Source organism: Gossypium hirsutum, chromosome A04 (assembly GCF_007990345.1).
Source record: "Gossypium hirsutum isolate 1008001.06 chromosome A04, Gossypium_hirsutum_v2.1, whole genome shotgun sequence".
Taxonomy (NCBI): domain Eukaryota; kingdom Viridiplantae; phylum Streptophyta; class Magnoliopsida; order Malvales; family Malvaceae; genus Gossypium; species Gossypium hirsutum.
The window spans coordinates 9714568-9740291 of record NC_053427.1 but is presented as its reverse complement, the minus strand read 5'-3'; the positions used below and the strand labels follow the sequence as shown (position 1 = coordinate 9740291).

The 25724-nt window shown below is 31.0% G+C and overlaps 3 protein-coding genes across 4 annotated transcripts; all 3 read right to left on the bottom strand.

Annotated features, from left to right (window-relative positions):
• Positions 1–690: 690 nt before the first annotated feature.
• LOC121227940 (anther-specific protein LAT52) lies at positions 691–1445 on the bottom strand. Its single transcript, XM_041110906.1, has 2 exons — positions 1192–1445; positions 691–1083 (listed from the first exon to the last, which is right to left on the bottom strand). The coding sequence occupies exons 1-2, from the start codon at positions 1361–1363 to the stop codon at positions 728–730; spliced, it is 528 nt and encodes a 175-aa protein (XP_040966840.1). The 5' UTR covers positions 1364–1445; the 3' UTR covers positions 691–727.
• Positions 1446–11376: 9931 nt separating this feature from the next.
• Positions 11377–13587, bottom strand: LOC121227939 (anther-specific protein LAT52). Of its 2 annotated transcripts, XM_041110905.1 has the most exons (3): positions 12999–13269; positions 12051–12706; positions 11377–11929 (listed from the first exon to the last, which is right to left on the bottom strand). In XM_041110905.1, exons 2-3 carry the CDS (start codon positions 12220–12222, stop codon positions 11562–11564), a joined length of 540 nt encoding a protein of 179 aa, XP_040966839.1. In that variant the 5' UTR covers positions 12223–12706; positions 12999–13269; the 3' UTR covers positions 11377–11561. The 2 variants fall into 2 exon arrangements, with proteins under 2 accessions (XP_040966839.1, XP_040966838.1); XM_041110904.1 differs by having other exon boundaries at positions 12051–13587.
• Positions 13588–23774: 10187 nt separating this feature from the next.
• Positions 23775–24598, bottom strand: LOC107949352 (pollen allergen Sal k 5.0101). The gene is made up of 2 exons (XM_016884050.2): positions 24375–24598; positions 23775–24250 (listed from the first exon to the last, which is right to left on the bottom strand). The coding sequence occupies exons 1-2, from the start codon at positions 24538–24540 to the stop codon at positions 23853–23855; spliced, it is 564 nt and encodes a 187-aa protein (XP_016739539.1). The 5' UTR covers positions 24541–24598; the 3' UTR covers positions 23775–23852.
• Positions 24599–25724: the final 1126 nt, after the last annotated feature.

Sequence of the window (25724 nt, the reverse complement as noted above, 5' to 3'; positions counted from 1 at the left end):
AACTCATAACTCATAACATTGATTTCTTGAACCTTGAACCCAAACCCCAAACCTTGACATAATTAAATCTTGAACCTAAACATAAACCTAAACCTTAAATTCAAACCCTAAACCTTAAACCTCGAATCCAAATCCTAAAACTCATTAATTGAGGTTCAAAGTTTAAGGTTCAGGGTTTGAGTTTAAGGTTCAGGGTTCATGGTAAAAAAAGTACCAAAATTATATGTCAATGACATGGAAAAAATTGCACAAAAAATACTTTTTTTAAAAAAATTGATTTGCACAAAAATAAAAAATATTAACTTATGGAAAAAAATGAAATGATTAAAATTTGTAAAGAAGAAAATATGTTTGTTTATAATTTTAAAAATTAATTATTTTAAATAATTTAATTAAAGTTAAATTAAATTGGAGAAGGTATTAAATATAGATGAATGTATAATAATAATTTGTTATATTTAAAATTTAATGATGTGATACTATTTTATTTTTATCTAAAATCTATATTTTTTTAGGAAGATTTTAATATAATTTATTCTCTTATTTCAATTCCAATTATGTTTTTTATTGGATCACAATATTTTTATTCTCATTTATATCTTGTATTTTTTATTGATTATATTTATACTTGATACATTAAAATTTTCAAGTTATAAATTTTCAACCATCCACTTATCAATCAGTCTTAAATTTAGAATAAATACGTACTATAAATTTCCATAAGTTGTCACACGAATTCGTTTCCAAGTTCATTCTTAAGCTCAAAATAACCCATGTCTGTAAGAACTTTTTTACAACCTGGAAGAGCATCTTTCCTTTTAAACCCAAGATTGTTGGCAAAGCGAATTTGGCCGGTAACACCATCCAACGCGGTGAGAACCACCCTGGCTTTCCTCCACGCTTCTGTGGGATCATTACAATCTGCTCGGGGACTCTTCACCAAGGTGACATCACAGTCTGAGTCCTCATAATCCCCTGTGACTTCAATTTTGTAGTCTCCTATATTATCAGTTGTTATTTCTGGGCTTTGAAAAGTAGCTTTTTCATCGGTGCGATTCTTACATTCCAATTTCACTACTGCACCTGCCAGTTATAAATATTTAAAACTTTTTATTAACCTTATTTGAATTATTTATAACAAAAAAGAAGAAGAAGAGGTTGTTAAAAAAATACATTAATTAGATTATTTACCAGGGATAGGTTCACTTAAGCTAGTCTCAAATTCAACACGACAAGTATCACAATAAACACGACCTATGACGGTGAACTTGTTTCGATCGGATGCTTCTCCATAAACAAGGTTGAGTGAAGACGAAATGCAAATAGCCAAAGAAACAAGAATGATCAGAGAAGCTTTTGCCATTTCTTTCTTGAATTATCAAACTTGCTAAAAAGGGTAAATTTATAAAGAGGTATTTACTTATTTTGGGATAGGGTTGTTATTCAACATATCTATTTTTAGGGATTTGGTTTGTTTAAGCTAGGGGAGGGAGACTCCTGCTTCTTTCTCTTTCTTAATTTTTTCAACAATTTCTCTTTAAAAAAATTTATAAAACAAGAAAAATTTAAAAATAGTAAGAAATTTTCTTTTTAAATTTAATCATTCCCATTTTTATTTTTATTTTTTTAATTATGAGATACTGATATAACTAATAAAATGACAAGTGAAGCCTTAGTTATAAAATAAAATAAAAGTATGTCTAATATTTGTATTTATAAATTAATTAGAATTCCAAACAAAAATATCATTGTCACAACTTACAATCAGTTCAAAAAAATTTAATTTTTTTAATAATTAAGCAGTTAAAAGAGGAAAATAATAAATAATAAATTAAAGTTTAAATTCTGTTATTAGTTCTTATATTTTTATTTGGTCAATTTTAGTCCCTGTAACTTTTAAAATTCGAAATTGTAGTCTTGACCCAAAACGTAGCAGTTAAATTTGTTTATTTAAATTCAATTGCTAATCTTGTACTATGCATGTAGTTGTAGATTTAATCCATATTCTCCAATTGGATCATTTTAAATCTCTATACTTTTTCGAATTTTAAAACTTCATATTTGACGCAGTCGTTAATCTATTAACTGAATATTTAGTGAGTAATATATGGAAATAATAAGCAGACTTGACATTACATATATGATAATATGTTTGATGCATCAAATTTTGGAAACGACAGAACTTAATGAATTTAATAGTTATTGCTTAAAGAGGACTAAAATTTTAAATTTAGAAAAGTAAATCACTAAAAATGACCAAATAAAAATATAGGAATTAAATCCAAAACTGTTACAAAGTACAAGGACTAGTAATAGAATTTAACATAATGAAATTCACAACAGTTGTGGATTTATTGAAATTAGAGGCTTAGAAAAGTAAATTTGCCCATACCTAAATGAGTTCTCTAATGCACAAACTCTTAGAGATATTACATAAATGAGTGAATGGTTTCCACTTCTTTCAAAGTTCAACTATCCAACTTTTTTAACTTTTGAATTTAGTTTAAGATAAAATTACCTTTTTCTTACCGGTACGATATATAAATTAATTATATTTATTAATTAAAATATATTATAAATTTTATTAATAATATGGTAAATAAATTTATAAATAATATTTCTATACAAAAAATATTAAAATTAATAAATTATAGTCTTAGGCTAAATGTAAATAAGATATTAAATGTGATATATTAAATTATATTATAGCTAGCCAACGGGTGGGCTTGGGCGGGTTTAGATCTAACTTACTTCAAGCTCGGATTTTTTCAAGCTCAAACTTCAAACTTAACAAAGTGCTCCTAAACCGGAGACATCAACCCTCTCTGATTAAATAAAATGTTTATAAAATATTAACAATTTCAATTCAAAATACCAATAGTTTTTTTGGCAAAATAAAGTTTCTTACTACTATTTCAGAGTCAAATGAACAGTGATCAATGTATGTATTTAGAAATTTATCAGATCTCAGTACCTTAAGCAATTTGACAAAAAGCATCAGTGGCCTACATCATAACATGAACAATAACATTATTGATTTAGCTCCAATCAAATTTATACTAAATTGTACACTTGATAATAATGAATACTACAAGAGAAAAGTACATAATTAATACATGACACAAATGAAAGTGATACAAATACATAATTACCGTATTAATTTATATATTTGTCTCTTTTAGCCCTTAAACTTACATTTTTTTGTCAAATCAATCCAAAATGGATGAAAAAGTTAACATTCTTTAACTTTGTTGACGTGATATACATATAGATTACCACATGCGTGATTTGATAAAAAAACACACAAGTTTAAGGACTAAAAAATGTGAACAATTAAATGGAGGGCTAAAATAATTTTTTTATAAAATTGGAGGGCCAAATAAGTTATTATGCTTAATTTTTAGTTATTTTTAATACATACTTATAGTTTAATTTGTACTTTATTGATAAAAAATATTAATATATAAATAATTTTTTTAATATATAAATTTTAAAAAAATTAAGGTAGATATCTTAATTTAATGGTATTGGTTTGGTACTGAAGTAACTGAACACCATGCTCCAGAATTCGTAAATGCTTCTATATTTTCATATCTTAATTTAATGGTATTGGTTTGGTACTGAAGTAACTGAACACCATGCTCCAGAATTCGTAAATGCTTCTATATTTTCATATCTTAATTTAATGGTATTGGTTTGGTACTGAAGTAACTGAACACCATGCTCCAGAATTCGTAAATGCTTCTATATTTTCTTACTTTTAGCCGATATGACAATCTTCATCAACTTACAACATGCAATAGGCCAATTTTGGCCTGGGCCCAAAAAAATAAAGCCAAATAAAATGTCCAAGTCCTGTCCATTACAAAACCCTCAACTCAACTACAAATAGCCCAAATTACATCTAACCCATTTTACAATTCAAAACCCAAGCCCAAATTAACCAAACTCTAACAGCCCAAGCCCAAAACAGAAAATAAACCCTATCTTCAGCAAAAAGAACAAAGAAACCCTAGGACCAGCCGCCACCGCTCCTCCACATCAGCACCTCCGTACACAGTTGACCTTCGTACCTGCAAACCAAACAAAAGAGGACAGACAGAGAAAAAGAAACAACAAAGCAAAAATATTGTATTTTTATTTTTCTTTTTCTGCTATAAAGGCATGAACAACTACGACATAAGCTCCCTTCTTTACGGAGACACACAATAACAATAAAAAAAAGAAAAACGAATTTAAAGTATTTAAAGGTACTTATTTGATTTGCTTTCTCTTTTCTTTTTATCTTGATTATTCTGTAACACCCCCTTACCCGAGACTGTCACCGGAGTCGAGCACGAAGCGTTAATAGACTTAAATTATCACCTAAACAATTTCAAACAATTTATTTCACCTTTCGTAATAAACTGCCCATCTGCATTACAGTCGCTAAAAAATCATATATCGAGTTAAGAAACTCGAAATTAAAATCTGTAAATTTTTTCTGAAACTAGACTCATATATCTATTTACTAATTTTTTTCCAGAATTTTTGGTCAGGCCAATTAGTACAATTTATTAGTTAAAGTTTCCCCTGTTTTAGTGTTCAACTGCTGTGACCTCTGTTTACTATGAATCATTTTTCTCTCTGTACAGAATTCAGATGAGTATTCCATTTGTTTCTCTTAAAATTAGAATCAATAAGAAATCTATAAATATAAATTATGACTCCTAATTATGTTTTCCAATGTTTAGTGAATTTCTAATGTCAAAATAGGGGATTCAAAAATTGATCTGACCCTGTTCCACCAAAACTCAAATTTCTCATAAAATACAATTCATTTACTTGTTTTGTTTCTTCCATATGAAAATAGACTCAACAAGCTTCATTTTCATATTTTATTCATCATCTAATCCTATCTCTACTATTTTTAGTGATTTTTCAAACTCACATCATTGTTGTTGTATGATATTGTTTTATAGAAAATTTCACCTTTTTATGAATTACCATGGATTAGATAGCACATTAAGTATACATAACACCAAATATGATCTTGATTAGCCATTCCAATGGCTAATCATTACCAAACATTTCCTTACCACCCAATAGCCATATCATAAGATCATATACACAAAATGATTATAATGCTATACATGCCATACTCAAAATATACAAGCCACTATACCAAAATGGTCCACGGATAGTGTGAGCGAGCCTCCAACCGTTCCCAATTTCTGAGCTGGCTTGTCAAAACTACAAAGAATGGAAAGGAGGGAGTAAGCATAAATGTTTAGTAAGTTCACATGTAAATAGCAAATAACATAATCATGCAATCCAACATAAAACATCATTTGTATAAATATCACCAAGACATTCATGTTACATTTGCATTTACTATCATACCACGATTTCATCATACCAAGTTCTCAACCCGAGGGTTTAAGCGCATACCTGTCCAAATTTTCTCATTCACCACACTTACCAACATGTCACCTTCGTCTTAAGTATTCTCCTTATTCACTTAAGATTCACCCGTTGAACACATCGGAATATAATTTGGATACACGGATTGCATGCACATAAGTGCCATACCCGCAGCTAGACAAACTCAATAGCCTGCGAAAATTATGTAGCCAAGCTACCATGTAACCCGCCCATAAGCGAACTTGGACTCAACTCAACGAGCTCGGGCGTTCGCATCCATAAGTGAACTCGGACTCAACTCAACGAGTTCGGATGCTTAGTTACATCTCACGAACTCGAACTCAACTCAACGAGCTCAGAACTCAATTATCCTAGTGACATGTCACTTGTATCCTAATCTATTCCCAAGGTTCAAACGGGATTTTCCTCAATCACACATCTTTGCTGTCTTCCACGGAATGTCGAAACCGATACTTGATAGCATTTCATATTTATCAAGTAGCTTACATAATTTGCATATTACTAAATAATAATCCACAAAGCATAATATTTCATGATAATAATCATCATATCATATAAATAACATTAAATTACTTAAAATGACAATTATGTTACTACATTTACACCTGAACTTACATCGGTTCAAAATGTTAGAAATCAAGCCTATTCATCGTAAACTTTATTTTTCCCTCGATCACGACTCGAATCTTGTTTCTCTTGATCTAAAATAAAAATTTTAGCTTATTTAATACTTTAATTTATTAAAACAGTCCTTGACTCAAACTTTGACAAAATTACATTTTTGCCCCTAAACTTTTACATATTTACACTTTTTCCCCAAGGCTCGGAAATTAAATTTCATCCTATTTTCTTATGTTTTATGACATTCTGATCATTTTTCCCTTCTATGGAAACATCAAATTCTCACTCTAACATGTACTTATGAATATTTGGTATTTTTACCGATTATGTTATTTTACTCCTTTTCACGTAAAATTGCTTAGCAAAAGTTATTTAACACAATTTCAAGCTTCATATTCTATCATAAAACATCAAAATAAACACATTTCACCTATAGGTATTTATCCAAATATAAACCCTAGGTTAAATTATTGCTAGAATAAGCTTAATCAAGTTACCTGGACTCTAAAAACGTAAAGAACATTAAAAACGGGGCTAAAATGGACTTACAATCGAGCTTGGAAGCTTGAAAAACCCTAGCTATGTCTTCCTCATATGAAATTCAGACAAGGGGTTGAAGATGGACAAAAATTGGCTTTTAATTTTGTTTTTAATTCATTTTAATAACAAAATGACCAAAATATCCTTAATTAAAAACTATGGTGTTTTATCTTCCTTTAGGTATTTTTGTCTAAACTAGTATAATGGTCTAATTACTATCCAAGGACCTCCACTTTAAAAACCCATTACTCACAAGTACTTAGTACGTTTCTGAACTAGAACACACATTTTACAATTTTTTTGCAATTTAGTCCTAAATATCAAATTGGACCCTCTATCGATAAAATTTCTAAACGGAATTTTCAAACAATCAGGAAATCATGCCATAGACCTTAAAATTATAATAAAATAATTATTTCTATCTCAGATTTGTGGTCCCGAAACCACTATTCCGATTAGGCCCTAATTCGGGATATTACATATTCTATCTTTTTTCTTTTTAAAAATAAACACAAAAAATAAAAAAGAGGGGGTTGAATATTACCTTTTACGTTTACACCGTCGGGGGGAGGGGGAATGAGGCCGCTATTTTCAATGAAAAATAGTATTTTTGGGGTTAGAGATTAAAAAGAAAAAAAATATATTTTTTTCTCTCCGGCCATCGTGGACTGTGGCGCCATCGCCGGCGACTGGTGGCCGCCACGGTGGCCGATGGCTGGACCTTTGACCGGATTCTGGGCTATGCCCAGAGAGAAAAGAGAGGATTTCTTGGTTTTTTTTTTTTTCTGAAGCTGGGAAGAATGAATTTTTTTCAAATCTTTTTGACTTATATAGGCCCCAAAACGACGTCATTTTGGGACTGGCCTCAAACACCCAAAACGGTGTCATTTTGGCATACCCGGTCCGGCTGACCAGACCCAAAGCTAGGATCCGTGTGTTTTTAAGCGGAAGGGCTAATTGTGCAATTGGCCCTTCCGCTTTTTTGCCTTGTTTCAATTAAATCCCATCCTTTCTTTTTACTTTTTAATTTTGCGCCGTAACTTTTGCATCTGTTTCATTTTGATTCACCTTGAAGCTGTGCATTTTGGAGGGAAGGGATTATTTCTCATTTTGGTCCCTCCTTGTTATTCGCGCGTTCAATTTGGTCCTTTTTCTTTTTATTTATTTTTTATTTGCCCCAAATTTTTGTTTTAAAGTTCAATTTAGTCCCTTCTTGTTATTTTTGCTATTAATTCATTTAGTGTTATTATTACTATTATTATTATAGTTCTTTCTTGTATTTATTTAATTGTTATTTTTTAAATACACTGATTTTATTTTGTCATTTTATTATTTATTTATTTATACCTTTATATATTTCCAATCTTTGAGTTCTTTATTATTTTGTATTATTATTTCGTTTTACACAATATTTACTTGTATTATTAATATTATTATTATTATTGAAACATTTTATTTAAAATTTCTTTATTTCTTTGTTTATTAGCTTATTTTCAATTTTTAATTAAACTATTACTAGTATTATTTTGTTATTTCATTTATTATTCCTTTTATTATTATTATTATTTTCATTTCATTTTTATTCTATGTTTGTCCTCATTGTTATTTCATTATATGTTTAGTATTTATTATCTATTTATAATTTTAATATACTTTTAAGACTCCGGAATCGTTTATTATTCGTACTATTATTAAAATTATTATCATTATCATTAATATTATTATTTTTAAGCTGTTTTATGTAATAGTTATTTTTATTTGTTTATTATTAGTTTTTTTTAATTTTAAATTCCTTAACTTATTATTTTCTTTTTATTTATGATGGGCTTGCTTGTTTATTTTCGTCATTCGTATCGTCATTTATATTAATGCATTCATTATTAGTCTGTTATGCATCTTAGCACCGTAATTCATTTTTTACATTTTACTACAAAATCATGTTATATTAATACTTACTCGATGTATAAAATTTTGTTTTTTAGAATAAGCAATTGTTCGTATTTTAGAATTTGAAAAGTCGTTCCCTAACTTACGGGTTTCGATTTTCTCGATGAATCCGAATAAACGAGCATTTTTAAAGCAGGAATTTTAAATATTCTCGGGAATTAAGAAAAGATCATGTTCTAACTTAAGGAGTATGATTTCTTTATAAAACTGAGATAATTGAATATCTTTTAAAATAAATAAAATTTTCGAGGTTTAATCTCGTATCGAGAATTTAAGACATTGTGTCCAAACTTACAGGACGTGATTCTCTCTCTCGACTAACATATAATATGCCCCTTTCTCGAAATTTTCAATTAAATAATATTTTAACAAAGGACCGTATTTTTAAAATCTTTTCAAATTCTCAATTCTCAACACTAAGATATTAATTAATCAATTAGGTACCAATTTTGGGGGTTACAAGGGTGTTAATCCTTCCTCGTACGTAACTGACTCCCGAACTTGTTTTCTCAAATTTCGTAGACCAAAATTGTTTTTTTAGTAAATCAAAACGTTTTATTAAAACGACCAAATTACGAGGTGATCCGATCACACCTCATTAAAAAAAGATTGGTGCTGACTCCCATTGTTCGTTTTCATTTTCAAACACCAAGTCGACCCCTTTTCAAAAATTTAAAAATAGTTTCGACAGTACATATTGGTGTGTCTTCAATGACATATCTCTAGCATCCTTATAATATAACTCCGATACCTAATATTACAATACATACCAACTTACAGGGCAAAAATCAAAAAAAAATTTAAGGAGGCTAAAATGAAATTTTAATTTTTAATAGTCTATATTTTTATAATTTTTAAAGAATTAAATTAAATTTTTATAATTTTAAAAAAAAATTAAAATACAATTTTACTTTTACTACTTTAAAATTTTAAAATTTTTAAAAAAACCAAAACAACAAATTTTTATTTTAGGTGATGGACACCTGCTAGGCCCCCGGATTCGCCTATGCCAACTTACAAGATAGTATTCGCATTAGCCTATTATTAAATCTCACAGTGATGTACACAAAAAATACAAGTTCATATACAGAACCCATTATCATTAAAACAACACTATTATTCAATTAAAGTGTCAATAGATGAACAAACCATTAACATGCACATTGACTATTTCTACCATTAACGTAATTTATTATTGACCTGCCTTTTTCAATAAAATATTTGTCTATTTGGAATATCTAATATATATATATATAAATTTGTGGGAATAATTTACATTAGAATGATCCTATAAATTAATGTATTGGGGAATTAATAAAATTTTGCCACATTATCAAATTTTAAAGATATAAAATTTTTATTATACAATCATTTATAAAGAAATTATTTTATGGACCTTTCTCACCACATTATTCATGGTCCTTTTCAAATCATTTAATAACATTTGAACAAATTTTTTTTCATGTGATTAATCCATAATTTTGGTAATTTATTTACATTAAACCAGAAACTCAACCTCGAACTCTTGAACCATAAATCAAAACCCTACACCCTAAACTTGTAACACATAACCCCAAACCCTTGAATATTAAACTTGAACCTTAGATCCTGAACCTTGAACCCTAAACCCCAAACTCCAAACCCTTGAACCCTAAACCTAAACATTGAACCCTAAATTCGAACCTCGAACCTTGAACACTGAACTTGAACATTGAACCCCAAACCCAAAATCAAAACCCGAACCTTGAACCTTAAATCCCGAATTCAAACCTTGAACCGCAAGGTTCGAGGTTTAAGGTTTAAGTTTTAGGGTTCGAGTTCAAGGTTTGGGATTTTAGGTTCAGGATTCATAATAAAATAATTATCAAAATTATGTGTCAATGACTTGGAAAAAATTACACAAAAATTACTTTTTTTTAAAAAATTTGGTTGCACAAAAATAAAAAAAATTAATTTATGAAAAACAAAATGATTAAAATTTATGAAAGAAGAAAAGATGTTTGTTTATAATTTAAAAAATTAATTATTTTAAGTAATTTAATTAAAATTAAATTAAGTTGAAGAAGATATTAGACATAGATGAATGTAAAATAATACTTTGTTATCTTTAAAATTTAATGATGTGGCACTATTTTATTGGTCTCTAAAATTTATACTTTTTAATATGATACTAATATGATTTATTCTCTTATTTTAATTTCAATTGTATGTTTTATTTAGTTTATTGGATCACACTATTTTTATTCTAATTTATATCTTGAATAATTTTTTACTGATTATATTTATAATTAATAAATTATTTTTTTTATGTTATAAATTTTCAACCATCCACTTATCAATCATGCTTAAATTTTACCCTTCTTCCACTTTTATCAATCTTAGACGATTTCTTAAATGCAAACACTTTTATAAATCTTAGAGTATTAATGGTTGAAAACATTTTTAATATCATTTGGATCTCGTTTTTAATTGAGGGTTCATATTTAATTAATCAATATTTATTCTTTGATTAGAAAATAAACATAGATCAAATTACGAAAGTAACTCATATGCATAAAAAATGAAAAAAAAAAACAATGATTTCTATCAAATTTCAAAAAGTTGGAATAACCATCCTTTCACCTTCGAGTTACTAAGAAATGCATTAATCTTTTTTTTTATTTTTCCTATGCAATCTTCCACAGTATATATCAAGAAAGATAAATTGTCGGAAATGAATAATATTTTTTTGTTTGAAAGGAAAGTAATCACAATGTATAAAATAACCACTGTACTCATCACAAACAACCTAAAATCAACCAAACTTTATATTATAGTACAAAAGAAAAAGTATAAGATAATAAGTAAATAAAGGTAGCTAGAAAGCCTGTATCATTATAATTAAATATTGATAATAAAAAACCTTCTAAACCACCGTAATACATTTGCAAGTTTTTCGAAGGTCCAAAATGTTTTTCAAGAAGATGGACTCAAAATAATATTTCATTTTTAAACTGAGCTTTTAGAAAAAGTTGAAGTGAAAATACATATTATAGTTTTGATGAAAGGGTAAAGTCTCCAGCTTCTTGACTAAGCTCATAATAGCCCATCTCTTGAAGAATTCGAGTGCACTGAGGAAGAGCTACATCCTTCTTAAACCCAAGATTGTTGGCAAATCGGAGTTTACCGCTGAGACCATCGAGTGTGGTTAGAACCACCCTGGTTTTTCTCCACGCTTCGGTGGGATCACTGCAATCAACCCTTGGACTCCTCACCAAAGCAACATCGCAGTCTGATTCCTCATAATCGCCTTCCACTATAATGTGGTAGTCTCCGTGATTGTTAGCCACTATTTCTGGGCTCTGGAATGTAATCACTTCGTTCGTACGGTTCCTACATTCCAATTTCACTACTACTCCTGCAATACGAAACATATATCAACACAACTTTTACACAACTTATTTTTTATTCTTTTTCATATATTTGAAATTAAAAAAAAAGAAAAAAAAAGAAGAACAAGCAAGAATTTGATTATATACCACCAAGGGGTTCGCTGAGTTTGGTCTCGAATTCAACACGGCAAGTGTCACAATAAACATGACCTACAACCATATACTGCATATTTTCTTCAGCAGCCCCATAGGCGTAGTTAAGTAAGGAGGAAACACAAATAATGAAGCAGAGAAGGGCGATTATGGAAATATTTGCCATATCTTTGGTTGTCACTTTAATGTTTATTGCTCTTCCCTGGGTATGAAAGCTTGCGAAAATGGTAGATTTATAGGGAGGGGTTGAGTTATTTTAGGATGCTGTTGCTATTTCTGAGGGTTTGATTTGTTGAGGGAGTGGAAGACTCGGCTCATCGTTCTCCCTTTTTTATTGTTTCAACAATATCAAGTAATAATAAAACAAAACTAATTGTAATGGGCCAAATCTGCCCGGGCCCGTGTAAACACAAAACAAAAAAATACAAAAAAAAATATAAAGCCCAATACATGACCCAAAAAAACCAAATTTAATATCCTAGCCCAATAAGCCCAATCTCGAATAGCCCAAAAAGCCCAAAAACTTCAACACTTTCGGGAACCCTAGGTCACCCTTTCCTTGCGCCGCAGCAACCCCTGGCCTCCGTACCCTCGTGCACAGCCCCGTACACCTCGCGCCAAAGCCCAACGCATGCCAGTGGACACCATACCTGCGAAAGGAAACAAAAACAGCAGCGAATAGAAACAAAGAACGTTTGTATATTTTTGATTTATTTTTCTTTCTTTTCGGCTATAAAAAGCCAAGCTTTTGATCCTTGTAAAAAAAAAAGAAAGAGGACGAATGCCTACACGTTTTTAGGCAAGATATACCAGCAATACAAAAAGCAAACAATATCAGAAGGTGATTTTCCGATCTAAATCTCCGGGCCTTCTTTCTTTGCGATTATTCCCTTTTTTTTATTTTACTTTGAAAGCGAATAAAGTAAAGAGGAAAGGATCTACCTGCGCATATGAGCCATTGGAGACCATCTCTTCTTCGTTGAGATCGAAGCTTGAGAGAGGTTTTCGGGCTAAAAATCTTACCTTTCGAGGTGAGGCTTAGAATAGGAGAATGAAACGACTCCATGGGGAGCCACCGTCCATCAATTTCAATGGTGGAATGGGGCAGTCGAATGGTCAAATGGGGGGATGGGAAAACCCCAAAATTTGTTGTGTTGAAACCCTAAGAATTGGGTCTGCTGCTTCTGGCGAAAAAAGGGGAATAGTAAGCTGCCATTCAATGGCTTTTAGTCTCAAATATTAAGCAAAACGGTACCGTGTAAGAAGGGTGGGGGAGCCTTTTGTGCCTAAAATGGTCTATTTATGCAACAAATCCTTCCCCTTGCGCACAGCCTTCAATTTGCGTCCAATTTGTCTACCTTGTGTTTTAAAATTAGCCCTGTAATTTGCGCGTGTTTGCGCTTTGGTCCGTGTCTCTGCTCTGCGTTTTAGAACTTGGGTTATTTCCAGTTCTAGCCCTTTTACATTGATGTGCATCACACGTTGGCCCTCTTTTGATTATTTTATTTATAAATTAGCCCATTCATTTTAATGTTATTTTAATTGAGTCCATTTGATTTACATGGTCTATCATTTTCTTATCAACTTAATACTTTCTATACATGTATATATATACTTTTTTTAATTAACATGATAATATTACCCCCTGTTTTTATAAAGTCTCTATTTTATAGTTTTCTTTTATCATATTGTTTTACAAAAAAATTTATATATTATTTCGTTTTATTCATATACTTGTACATATATAGTATTTTAGTCAAGTTTTTTGTTTGTGCAATTTGCCATTTTAAAATTCATCTAATATTCTTATAAATGTTAATCTATTTTAATTTGTTTTCATTTGTGTAGTTATTTTGAAATTCTTTTTATTATACTATTTACACATTTTGTATAACGCCACATTTAAATATTTTTGTGTATATTCGTACATATGTTATTTTAATAGAATTTTTTTATATTATTAAAATACTTCTTGTTTTAAGATTCATCTAATGTTTATATATATATATGTGTAGAATTATTCAAAAACTTCATTTTTGTACTTATAAAATTAGTGCTTCATTATATTGAGTTATTTTAATTGAGTTCTCGACTTGTGTTATTTGCTTTTTAAAAGTTCCTAACATTTTTACATATATGTACATATGCATTGAGTTCTCTCAAAAACTTTATCTCATTTATAAAATCATCATTTTAAAACTCTTTTTTATATTAAACCATTTTAATACTTTTATAAAGTTTTGTTTAAACATTTTTATATATTAATACATAAATTATTTTAATAGGATTTTCTGTTTAAAATATTTCTTGATTCACGATTCACTAAACATTTTTATATATATGACACTATTTTGGGAACTTCATTTTTTTTCTTATAAAATCATTATTTTTAAGAGTTTCTCTATATTATATTATTATTTAGTATTTCTTTTAAGTGTCTTTTAAGTACAATGGTATTTATATGATTTATAAGCTAACTTAATTTTGTATGCATATTGTCGATATAAAATAGATGTATTATTTTGCATGCTATTTGATTCAAAATCATTTTTAATAATTATTGATATAGTATTTTTATCCATGTAAATTATTTCAAATTCGAGCATGTAGTATTCGTTCATCGATTCATCATCTCTTCAATTGTTTTGTATCATATTGGTTTTATTTTGTTTGGTACATTATGTGGAAATTGTTTCATATTATTTCGTGTATATTCGTTGCACATCATTAGTTCACCTCCTTATGTATTAGTATATCAATCGTGGTTTACCCACGCTTGTAAACTTTGTTGTTTTAAATTAGTTGTTTGTTTGATTAGATTGGTTAAATAAGATTGTATTATCTTCATTTTTCCATTGTCGTATTTTTATGTATACACATATTACCCCATTCATCGTTCTCCACTTGATTTCTGAAATGTGGTTTTATAAATCCCAAATTTTGTGATCAATTCCGTATTATTTCAAATCGAATTAATGTGTTTTAAGCTAGTTTCAAAATTATTAAAAATCCCTTAAACAAAAGCGATATGCGATATTTGGTAATTCGCGGAATCGTGCCCTAACGTGCTGGGTTGCAATTTCCCGTTTGCTTAAAATAATCAAATATCCCTTCAAAATTTCACACATGTCTTCCAAAAATCCTTTAAAACGAAGGCAATACTCGGTGTTTGATAATTCGAGAATCATGCCCTATCGTGCTGGGTTGTGATTTCTCGTTTGTTCAAAACAATTGAATATTCCTTTAGGTTTTCATTCATGTTTATTAAAAACCTTTCAAAACGAAGGCGATGTCCGATGTTTGGCGGTTTGAGAATCGAGCCCTATCGTGCTGGGTTGCACTTTTTCATTTGCTCAAAACAATCGAAGATCCCTTCGAAATTTCACTCGTATTTTCTAAGGTGAGGCAATGTTCGATGTTCGGAAATTCGAGGAATCGTGCCCTACCGTGCTGGGTTTCGGTTTTTCGTTGGACCAAATAACTGGGCATCCTTTTGTTAATTTCAAATTATAAACTTTCGGACGTCGAAACAAAAAGATTTTTGACAATCAACTCGGGTTATTCAACTTTTATTAAAAAGAGCCACATTCCAAAAACATTTTCTTGACATAAGGACAGTATTTAATTGATTTGGTACCAATTTTGGGCGTAGTGAGGGTGCTAATCCTTCCTCATACGTAACCGACTCCCGAGCCCGTTTTCTAAAATTTTCGTAGACCAGAGTCGTTGTTTTAGTAAATCGCAAATGTTTTATTAAAATAACCAAATTCTTAGGTGATCCGATCAAACCCAAAACAAAAAGATCGGTGGCGACTCCCATATTTCTATTTTCCCAAAAAGTCGATCTTTAAAAATAAAAATAAAAAATTTAATCGAAGGGTGGTTTCGACACTAATTATCTAAAAATAAGATTATTCAAAAAAAATATTTATCTTAGAACGATAACAATTTTTCATACTAAAGTTAATTCTTTCCATAAATTGATATAAATCTACATTAAAGCCAATTCATGTGTGGACAATTTATATTTTTTATACATGTAGAACCTAAAAAAAGTCACCATTTGTCATGAATTTAATTAAAGAAAAATATATAATATATTGTAAGTGGAGTTTTTAAACTTTATAAGCAATCTGTGGTTGACAAGTATCTTATAGGATATAGTAAAATATTAAAAAATAAATATTTTCAAAAAAGAAAAATATGATACTTTTTTAAAACTGTTTTTGAAATTAAAAAAAATTATATTGCAAATATACCAAATAGTGGTCCTTTAATTAATTTGTTTATTAATAAAAATTTACTTAGGTAAATTTTGATGGTATGAAGTATTAGTTTTAAACTTGTGGCACATGAGCATAACTGGGTCAAAGTAAGAAAAAAATTTGGGGTCGAAATTAAATTGTATATTTCTACGATAGTAAAAATATAATTCCACCGTTTTTGTAATGCCTCAAGTCTCTTATTTCTGCTTTTGTGAAAATGTGACACAAATATGTATTTGTTTCAATGGTTAAGTGTTCTGGGAGTGTGTGAGAGGTTTTGGGTTTAAGGCTTACCTTGGGCAAATTTTGTTTTTTTTGGAATAAAGCCCTATCTTTGTTCAGCGGGCTTATATTTAATTGTCTGTAGATTCATATCAGAATGAATTTGCTGGTTTAAGTGGTAAGGGAATTGGTGTGTTGGAGGTCCTATGTTTGAATCCGTGCTAGTGTTATATTTTTGTTCGGTTATCTGATAGATTTTCGGTTGTACTGTAAGTCTGAAGAGGTTGAGATAGTGGATTAGTGGGAGAAAATCAAGGGATGAGTGGTATATCCAGGATTTTATTTTATTTTCATTCTTTTTCCAAATTTTTATTCTTTCTTCCAATCAACTGATGTTAGCTTCTATTTCCCTGCTGTTTCCCTTTCCCCTCTTTTCTTCAGTTTTATTTTCTTCTTTACTGCTTTTGTACCATTTTTCTCAAAATTTCGGTACTCGTTATGCGACTCTAGTAAGTGACTCTATGACATTTTCTGATGGGCGTTGTCTTTATGCGAATTGAGAATATATTTTTCTTTGGTTTTGGCGTTGGGTGAGTAATGGGGGGATTGATTTTTGTATTTTTGTGGATTAGGAGGAAGTGGTGAACAGTGAAGTCATGTTTGGATAGCCTTTATCGTGCTAGGGTCGGTCCGTTCTTCGGTAAGTTACTTGCACTATTTCAGGTTTGATTTTAGTTCGGTTTTAAGCGACTAATCAAATGCTTTGTGGGTCAATCTTAGGTGCTGGGCTGCTCATTCGTATGGTAAGCCGTGTGCGATGACACGACTGTGTGATCCACGAAGGCCAAGCCGTGCGCAGGACACGACCGTGTAATGGCCAGGGTGTGGCCGTATGGGCCACACGGGCTACGCCAGATTGGGTGTGTGGGCCCACACAGGCGTGTGATATTTGGGCCAGGCTTTGTGATCCACACGGGCAAGTCCAATCTGGGCGTGTGGGCCCATACGAGCAGGCCGCACGGGTATGTGGGCCCATTGTACTGAAATTTTTTGTAGAGTCACACGGGTCATCCTAATAGACTGTGGGCCTACCGTGGGGTCGGTAAAGGCTTACTAAACCCTAAAACTATGTGTTCTGTTAGACTGATGAACAGTTATGAGCGTGCCTATGTTTTTAATCTGTTATCTGTTTACGAAAGTATGTTTTATTTTTTAATTCTGTAAGCATGTATTGTTACTGTGATTGGGGTGGGATGATATATATATTGGAAGAAGTGTTTTGAAAGGCAGATTATGCCTAATATCTGGTAGCACAGCTGCATTATATCTGATATGTGCCGCATCGGTACAGCATGGCGTGTAGGGCTAGGTGAGTGTTTTAAACCCCACATGGTGTGTAGGGATGGTTGGAGATGGTGTGTAGAGGATGGGGGTAGGATTCTGTTATCTGATTTTCATATCTGTAACTGTATCTGTATCTGACCCGGGCTCAGACCCGATTGTGAATCTGTCTGATTTGTGATATTCTGTATGTGTACATGCTTAACTCTGTTGGGTTACACACTGAGTTTATGTAAACTCACCCCTTTTCTGTTTGTCTGTACAGGTAACCCTCAAACTTAGGCGGATTGGTGCAGCGAAGGACTCAACGATTACCACTCTCTAAAATTGTTTTGTTTGTTTTAGTTTTTATTTAAGTTTGGCGATAAGGTTTGGGAGTTTGTATTTCCTAGGACTCTTTGGACTGTTTTAAACTGTTTGGCTTGGTTTTGGGTTTTGGGTTTTTGGTTTTATTTACTTATAACTATGACGATTTTCTGAACACAACGAATTTGTTTTTAAGCTTCTACTACAAATACGTTTTATCACTAAATGATTGAAAGAAAGAGAGCTTTGAAATTAATAGTAACGATAAAGGTTAATGAATTGAATAGGTTTTATCTTAACGATAACGGTTTATCAACCCATTTCATGTGATCCTTTCGGATTCGGCCATAACGTTTAGGCTAGGTTTGGGGTGTTACAATTTTAATAATTTATATCTTTATAACTTTTAGAAGATTAAATAAAAATTTTTTTTATCATTTTTTAGTGGTCAAATTGTAATTTTATTATTATTAATTTAAAATTTTAAAATTTTAAAAGGATTAAATGAAAATTTAAAAGGGAGACCAAACCCTACTAGCCATTAGATCTGCCCCTAAACATAAATATTTTAATAAATATAATATAATATAATATAAGTACTAAATTTTATATAAAATAAAAAATTATAAAGTTGATTCATTTTATATTTTATTTATTAAGGGAACATAATATGCTTGAATTGATTTTTTATCATTAATTCCTTCATTTAATTTTAAGCTTTTCTTCTATCTTTTAGTTTTATTTTGCTATAACACCAACGGAGTTCTTGCAGAATGTTATTTCATATTTGGGTTGTGGTTTCTTTTTTAAGCGCAATAATCATGAACTATTACTTTAGGGGTGTATCTAGGTACTGGTAAGGTATAGATCCCTAAAATGGAATTTTTATTTTCTATAGTTTATAAAATTTTAAATTAATAATAGTAAAATTGTACTTTAATTCTTTAAAAATGATAAAAATTTAATTTAATCTTTAAAAATTATAAAAATATAATATATTAAAATAACAAAATTGTATTTTTACTATCATAAAAACATATAGTTTAATTCCAATTCCTCTAAAAAGAATTTCTAACTTTGCCCCTATATTAATTGCTATAAGACCACTAAATCGTTTAGCAATAAAGAAACGACTAGAATGGTGTCTCTTTTAGAAGGAGGTTTGGTAACCAGAACGTTTTTCGACATGTTCAAGAATCACAAAAAAATAATGAGAAAAATAGATAAAGAATGAGTTAGAAGGAAGTCACCAAAGTTGCTCCCATGATTTCTTATTAAAACTTTGAAACTCAAAGAAGATTAGAGAATGGTAAGTGGAGTAAAATTATAAAATCTTAATAGGATAGGTCTAGGGTAAATTAACATAATATAATCATCGTAAGTTAAAAAAGAATAGCCTTTTAACTCAAGTTTTGGACGTAAAATAATCCAGAGAAATCAGGGAGTACTTATGTCATGAAAAGCAGAAAGCCTGGACGTTGCGGTACTTGGCTATGGGTGTACCCTGACGTGGTTTTGGAGACTCATGGGTTTTTCGCCTTTCCGACCTCCATCTTGTCTATTTTAGCCTTGGAGCTTTCGTTGACTACTGCTACTCGGTCCTACACAAATAAAAAGACTTGAAACAAAAACATGCAAGAAACGTAAACTTGTAATGCAACTTAAATATACAATCTATATGAAATGCAATTAATTTAAAATCTAACAACATTAATTTAGAGCTATAGGAAGATTGGTAACACCATCTCAGCTTCACTCGCCTTTTATTACTACATTAAGATATCAATTCTCTCGATTTATGCTTACCTCTTCGCTTTTGACACCTATAATTCATTCAATAAAAAATGTTTGTAAGCCAATCAAAAATCACATTAGATGAATTAAGAGCATTTGGATGAACTGAATCTTCATGACTTTTGCAATTGAATTACTTTTGCAGTACATTCAGAATCATGCAAATAGTTAAAATTAAAAACATCATCGGCCATATCGGTTGAGTTTTAGTTCAATTAACATGGACATTATTTCCAATGAAGACAGATGTGGGTCTACAACTTTTTCCAAAATGTTCCTCATCTTTAAACTGAGCTAATACTTCATGTTCTGGTATTTCATATATAATGTTTATAAAATATTAACAATTTAAAGTCAAATTATCAATAGTTCTTTGGCATAATATTACCCGTCCAGTTTTAAACACCTTAAGTCTAATAGTTTTCCTATCTTTTCCCATTCTCTCTGTCTCTTTTAATCCTTATTTTTTTAGTAGTTGTAGACTGGTTGCCTTTCTAGATTGCATGACTGGCTACCGGGAAGTGGGTTCTTGGGGATCAAATGCATTGGTTTGTTCATGGATGGCTGAAGGTTGCTCTATGGCTTTGGTCTCTATTCATGCTTTGACTTTGTCGAATGTGAGTGAATCTCTGTTTTTGGATGTTGTTGGTTGTCATGTTTCGATTGTTTATGCAACATGGGGTGGGTCGACTTTTTGGCGAGATGTGGTGCTGCTTTCTTTCTAACTACAACTCTCTGCAATGCCTGGTGGTTGTCGATGGAAGTTTTGGTGCGTAAGTCTTTGTGTTGTAGGGTTGGGCTTGACTGGGTTTCCATTGTTATTACGCCAGCTAGTCTTTAGTTTTTTGGGCTTTTGATGGGCTGATAGTTATTGCATTGTGTGGCACCCCAAACCTAGTCGAGAGGGTCCAACCCGAATCTGGAACGTCACATTAATCACTTACGTGACTCTTCTTATTGACATCAAAACACATCACAAAAGCCACCATTCACATTATATGGGTGCATGTTTAATCATCAACAAATATATGAAATTAAACAGTCAAGCCTTAAAATCATGCTCTTCTAGCAAAATCATCAAAATAACATTCAATGATAAAAAACATTTTTTTACATACGATACACGAAACATTCATAAAACCAAAAATTTAAACATACATACATGCTATGGCATATTATTTAAAACATTAATTGGAAGAAAAGAATTTTATTCGATGTGTAATTGAATCAGAAGAAAATTCTACGACTTTGGAAATATTTAATTGAGTTGGTTTATTCGATGTGTAATTGAATTAGATGGTCGTGAGAATTGTTCAACTAGAGAATTTAATTAAAGAATTTTCTTGAAAATTTAATTTGGAAAATCTTAGTAATTTTTGAGAGAATTAAACTCTCTCTATATAAATAGAGTCTGGATCATTATTTTCATGCACTCGAATACAAAAAAAGGTCATATAGAGAAAATTCTCTGAAGAAATTATTCTAAAAAAATTTCTAGAGATTTTTTTATATTTACAATTTGACCCCTAGAGTTTAGAGAAATTACGAAGTTTCCTCACTAGTAATTTTGAGAAGAATTTTTTTGATTCGAAGCGAGTCCAAATTCAGCAGACGTGAGCTTAAGGATAGCGGAGAAGACTACTCGGTCGAAGCGTTTATCCTAGATGGATCAAATGGTAGGAGTTTTGATTAAGTGTATATGAATTTAGATAACACACCCAAGTTATTGTTTTGGAAAAAAAATAGTTTTTCCTTAAGCCTATTTTTTTCATTGTGTTTTCCAAAGCTAATTTTCCAACATTTTACACTACTCTAGTTTTCTCTCTCTTATGTATATTATGAATGTGAATTTATTTATGTATGAATCTTGTGATAAAGTTATCATTTTGTTCTTTCAATCACTATGGATCGAATGCCTAGAACATAATTGGCTTCACTTATGTTCTTTAGGTCAAACTATTATGTTAACCATAGTTTAGCCGATGATAGTTTTCTTACATCATTCTCAATGAGTAACATATTATCAACATATAGAATGAGGAGGACCACATTTTTATTAGTTATACAATTATAAGCACAAGATTCATCAACATTTTGATCAAATCTAAAAGTTTTGGTTGTTTGATCAAATCATTGGTTCCATAATGGGAAACTTGCTTCAGTCGTATATGAATCTAAGCAACTTGGAAACTTTATACTCTTGAACTAGTATTTGGCAATAGGGGCGAAGCCAAAATAATTTCTTAGGGAGGTCAAATGAAATTTTAAGTTTTATAGTATATATCTTTATAATTTTTAAAGGATTAAATTGAATTTTTATAATCTTAGGGGGTCTAAGTATAATTTTTTCTTTACTAATTTAAAATTTAAAAAAAATTAGAGAGCCTAAACAAAAAAAAAATTATTTTAGGGGAACCGGACCCATACTAGCCCCCTCCTAAATTCGCCACTGTTTAACAACTATTATAATACTATTATGTAAAAGTTTTAGGATATAAATTTACAATGTTACAAATTTCATTTTGTAACCAATATATTATTATTTGTAACTAAAATATTATCGTTATGTTAAAAATATTGTAACCAATTTTAATACAACTAAAACATATTTCAACAAATAAACGAAGCTGAAGTGAGGTCATTAAAATATAGTGAAGTGATATATTAAATTAAAGTATATATAATAAGTCATTAAAATTTATTTTTAAATTAAATAAAAAATATAATTAAAATTTATTGGGTCGATTCTAATTTTAAATTTTATTAAAATTTCATTCGTTTTAAATAATAATATACATTAAAATTATGTTATAATTAAGATTATATATTGGAAATAAATTATTAAAAATTATATTAGATATATAATTAAATGATAATACATATTAAAATTATATTTAAACTAAAAAATAAATTTAACAACAATAACAAAAAATGATAAATGAATAAAAAAAAGGTTGTAGTAATTATTTCACTCCAGTTCATTTACTGGAGGTCTAAACTCCATTAAAAAAATAATTGGGCAATGCGTTTACAACACTCCCCCGGAGGTATTCCAAACACCTCCGAAATAAAGTTGTGTTTCAGTGGTAGATGTTTTTGCCATTCATTCCCAACGCAAAACCCCATTCAAAAGCCGATGAAGCTGATCAAATCACAACAAACACTGAAGGTTGATGCAGCACATTCTTTGGAACAACTGATAAGACTTCACCTAAATTTACTTCATCTTATTAGAGGACGTCTTTGATCCAGTGCATCAGCTGGGGGAGTAGTATTGACCTTTGTAATAGGAATGAGAGAAACTATTTTCTACAACGCATGAAATCATGCAAGAGACAAAAGCCAACTAGGGGTAAAGCCATGATTTCCTGATCTGTTAAGAGTATAGAATACTCTGGTAACTAGAGCTGTTAGCTCTCTGAGCTGTTGAGTTGTTAGTTTGTTACTAAGTTTGTTACATTGTTAAGCCATTCATAGCAGTCACATATGTACTCTATAAATACTACATCTGTAATGTACGTGAATATAAGATATAGTCTAAATACAGAAACTCTTTCTTCTTATTTGATCTATTGAGTAGTATATGAATTTTACCTGAGTTCGTTACATCCTCGACTGCTGCTTTCTTGTTTGTTTTTGGTTTCTGCTTAAAGTTCTCTTTAAATTCCTATGAGTCGATAGCTAGTGCGCCAAAAGTTGGGTTTAACGTTATTGTAATTGTTGTTTATGTTTTACGTTGTTTTATTTAACACTTTGACTCAGTGGCAAGGAAATTAAAATGATAAACATATAGTAGAATAATAATGATTCAATTTTTAATATAGGCTAATGCCGAGCTTTCAGAAAAAGTTGGAAGTGAAAATACATATTATAGTTCTGACGAAGGGGAAATGTCTTCAGCTTCTTGGCTAAGCTCATTATAGCCTCCAGCTTCTTGGTTAAGCTCATAATAGCCTATCTCTTGAAGAACTTGAGTACATTGAGGAAGAGCAACCTTCTTCTTAAACCCAAGATTGTTGGCAAACCGAAGCTCACCGCTAACGCCGTCAAGTGTGGTGAGAACTACCCTAGATATCCTCCATATTTCTGAGGGATCATTGCAATCCGGGTTGGGACTCCTCACCAAGGCGACGTCGCAGTCTGATTCCTCATAATCGCCTTCCACTGCAATGTGATAGTCTCCATGTTCGTCAGTCACTATTTCTTGGCTCTGGAAGGTAAGCTGATTGTCTGTACGATTCCTGCATTCCAATTTCACTACTGCTCCTGCAATATCAAAAACATTAATTTGTCAACCCAACTTTTATGTATCAATTATTTTTATTTCGTGTTCGTATATTTAAAATACAGAAAAAAGAAAGAGTGAATAAGTGGTAATTTGATTATATACCACCGATGGGTTCACTGAGTTTGGTCTCAAACTCAACACGACAAGTGTCACAGTAAACATGGCCTACAACAATGTAGGTCATATTTTCAGCCCCATAGACGAAATTGAGTGAGGACGAAACAAAAATGGTGAAGCAGAAAATAGCGATTATGGGAATATTTGCCATTTCTTTCGTTCTAACTCTTATTTGTTTACTGCTCTTTCCTGAATATAAAAGCTGGTAACAATTGGTAGATTTATAGAGAGGGGTTGAATTATTTTGGGATTCAAGTAATTTATTTTAAGGGTTTGATTAGTTGAGGGAGAGGGAGACTCGTACTCATCATTCTCTTTTTCTAACTATTTCAAGCAATACAACACAACTAATTATCTAAAAATAAGGAGAAACCACTAAAAATAATAACAACTTTTCATACTAAACTTAATCCTTTCCATAGATTAAAGCCAAAGCCTATAGCAAATCCTATCCGGAGAATTTACATTTTTTATACGTGTAGAAACTTAAAAAAGTCACCAGTTTTTATTCATTTTTTATACTAGTTTTAAACCCATGGAACGTGAACATAATTATATATAAAAATATAATATAACGTATGTATTAAATTTATATAAAATTAAAAAATTGTTTGTATATTACTTAATATGTTACTTATCCCATCACTCCTACACTATTCTTCCAGTCTATCCCATCACTTTCTCAGCTACTTGCATCACTCCCACTGCCATCAGCCCACGATTCTGCTCAGCCTGTCTCCTCCCAGTTCCAGCCAGCCTCCGGTGCATCTCCCTCTGACCCTAGGGAGTTCCTTGCATGGTACCTGCAGCATGCCTTCTCCTCTTACTTGCTGGCTCCACCGTCTCAAAGCCACTACCATAGCTACTCCTTTGGACCAAGCTTCTCATCAGCAGCCCTCTGGCTCTTAGCATCAAAGTTTCTGAGATGGAAGAGAAAATGAGGCACATGGAGGAGCAACTCTCTGAGCAACAGCACCGTTTACAGGAACAAGAAGAGTGCCAATGCCTGCTTGACTTGAAAAATGCTCAAAACCAGCAATTGGTTGAAGAGCTCCGCTCAGCTCCAGAAGAAACGATTCCCTCCACCCAGAGGACTCTACTCGGTTCACCTTTCATAGATATAATGATCGGCGCCAGCCGGATGATCTACCGGCTGACACCCTCGGTGTGCCCAAGACAACAATGCTTCCTTGGAGGAGCAGCTGATGGCCCGAATTATTGCAAGAAGTGAAGCTAAGCCATCAGGAGCTTGTATTCAATTAAGTACTGTCAGGTACTTATATTCAATTAAGAGTTAAATTGTATGTTGTTTCCCATTAAAGACTTAATTGATTA

Excerpts from the sequence above, each read along its gene's own strand:
- LOC121227940 (XM_041110906.1), bottom strand. The coding sequence starts at position 1,363 with ATGGCAAAAGCTTCTCTGATCATTCTTGTTTCTTTGGCTATTTGCATT. Across the intron at positions 1,084-1,191 it reads CTTAAGTGAACCTATCCCTG|GTGCAGTAGTGAAATTGGAA; the intron begins GTAAATAATCTA and ends TATAACTGGCAG.
- LOC121227939 (XM_041110904.1), bottom strand. The coding sequence starts at position 12,222 with ATGGCAAATATTTCCATAATCGCCCTTCTCTGCTTCATTATTTGTGTT. Across the intron at positions 11,930-12,050 it reads ACTCAGCGAACCCCTTGGTG|GAGTAGTAGTGAAATTGGAA; the intron begins GTATATAATCAA and ends TTCGTATTGCAG.
- LOC107949352 (XM_016884050.2), bottom strand. The coding sequence starts at position 24,540 with ATGGCAAATATTCCCATAATCGCTATTTTCTGCTTCACCATTTTTGTT. Across the intron at positions 24,251-24,374 it reads ACTCAGTGAACCCATCGGTG|GAGCAGTAGTGAAATTGGAA; the intron begins GTATATAATCAA and ends TTGATATTGCAG.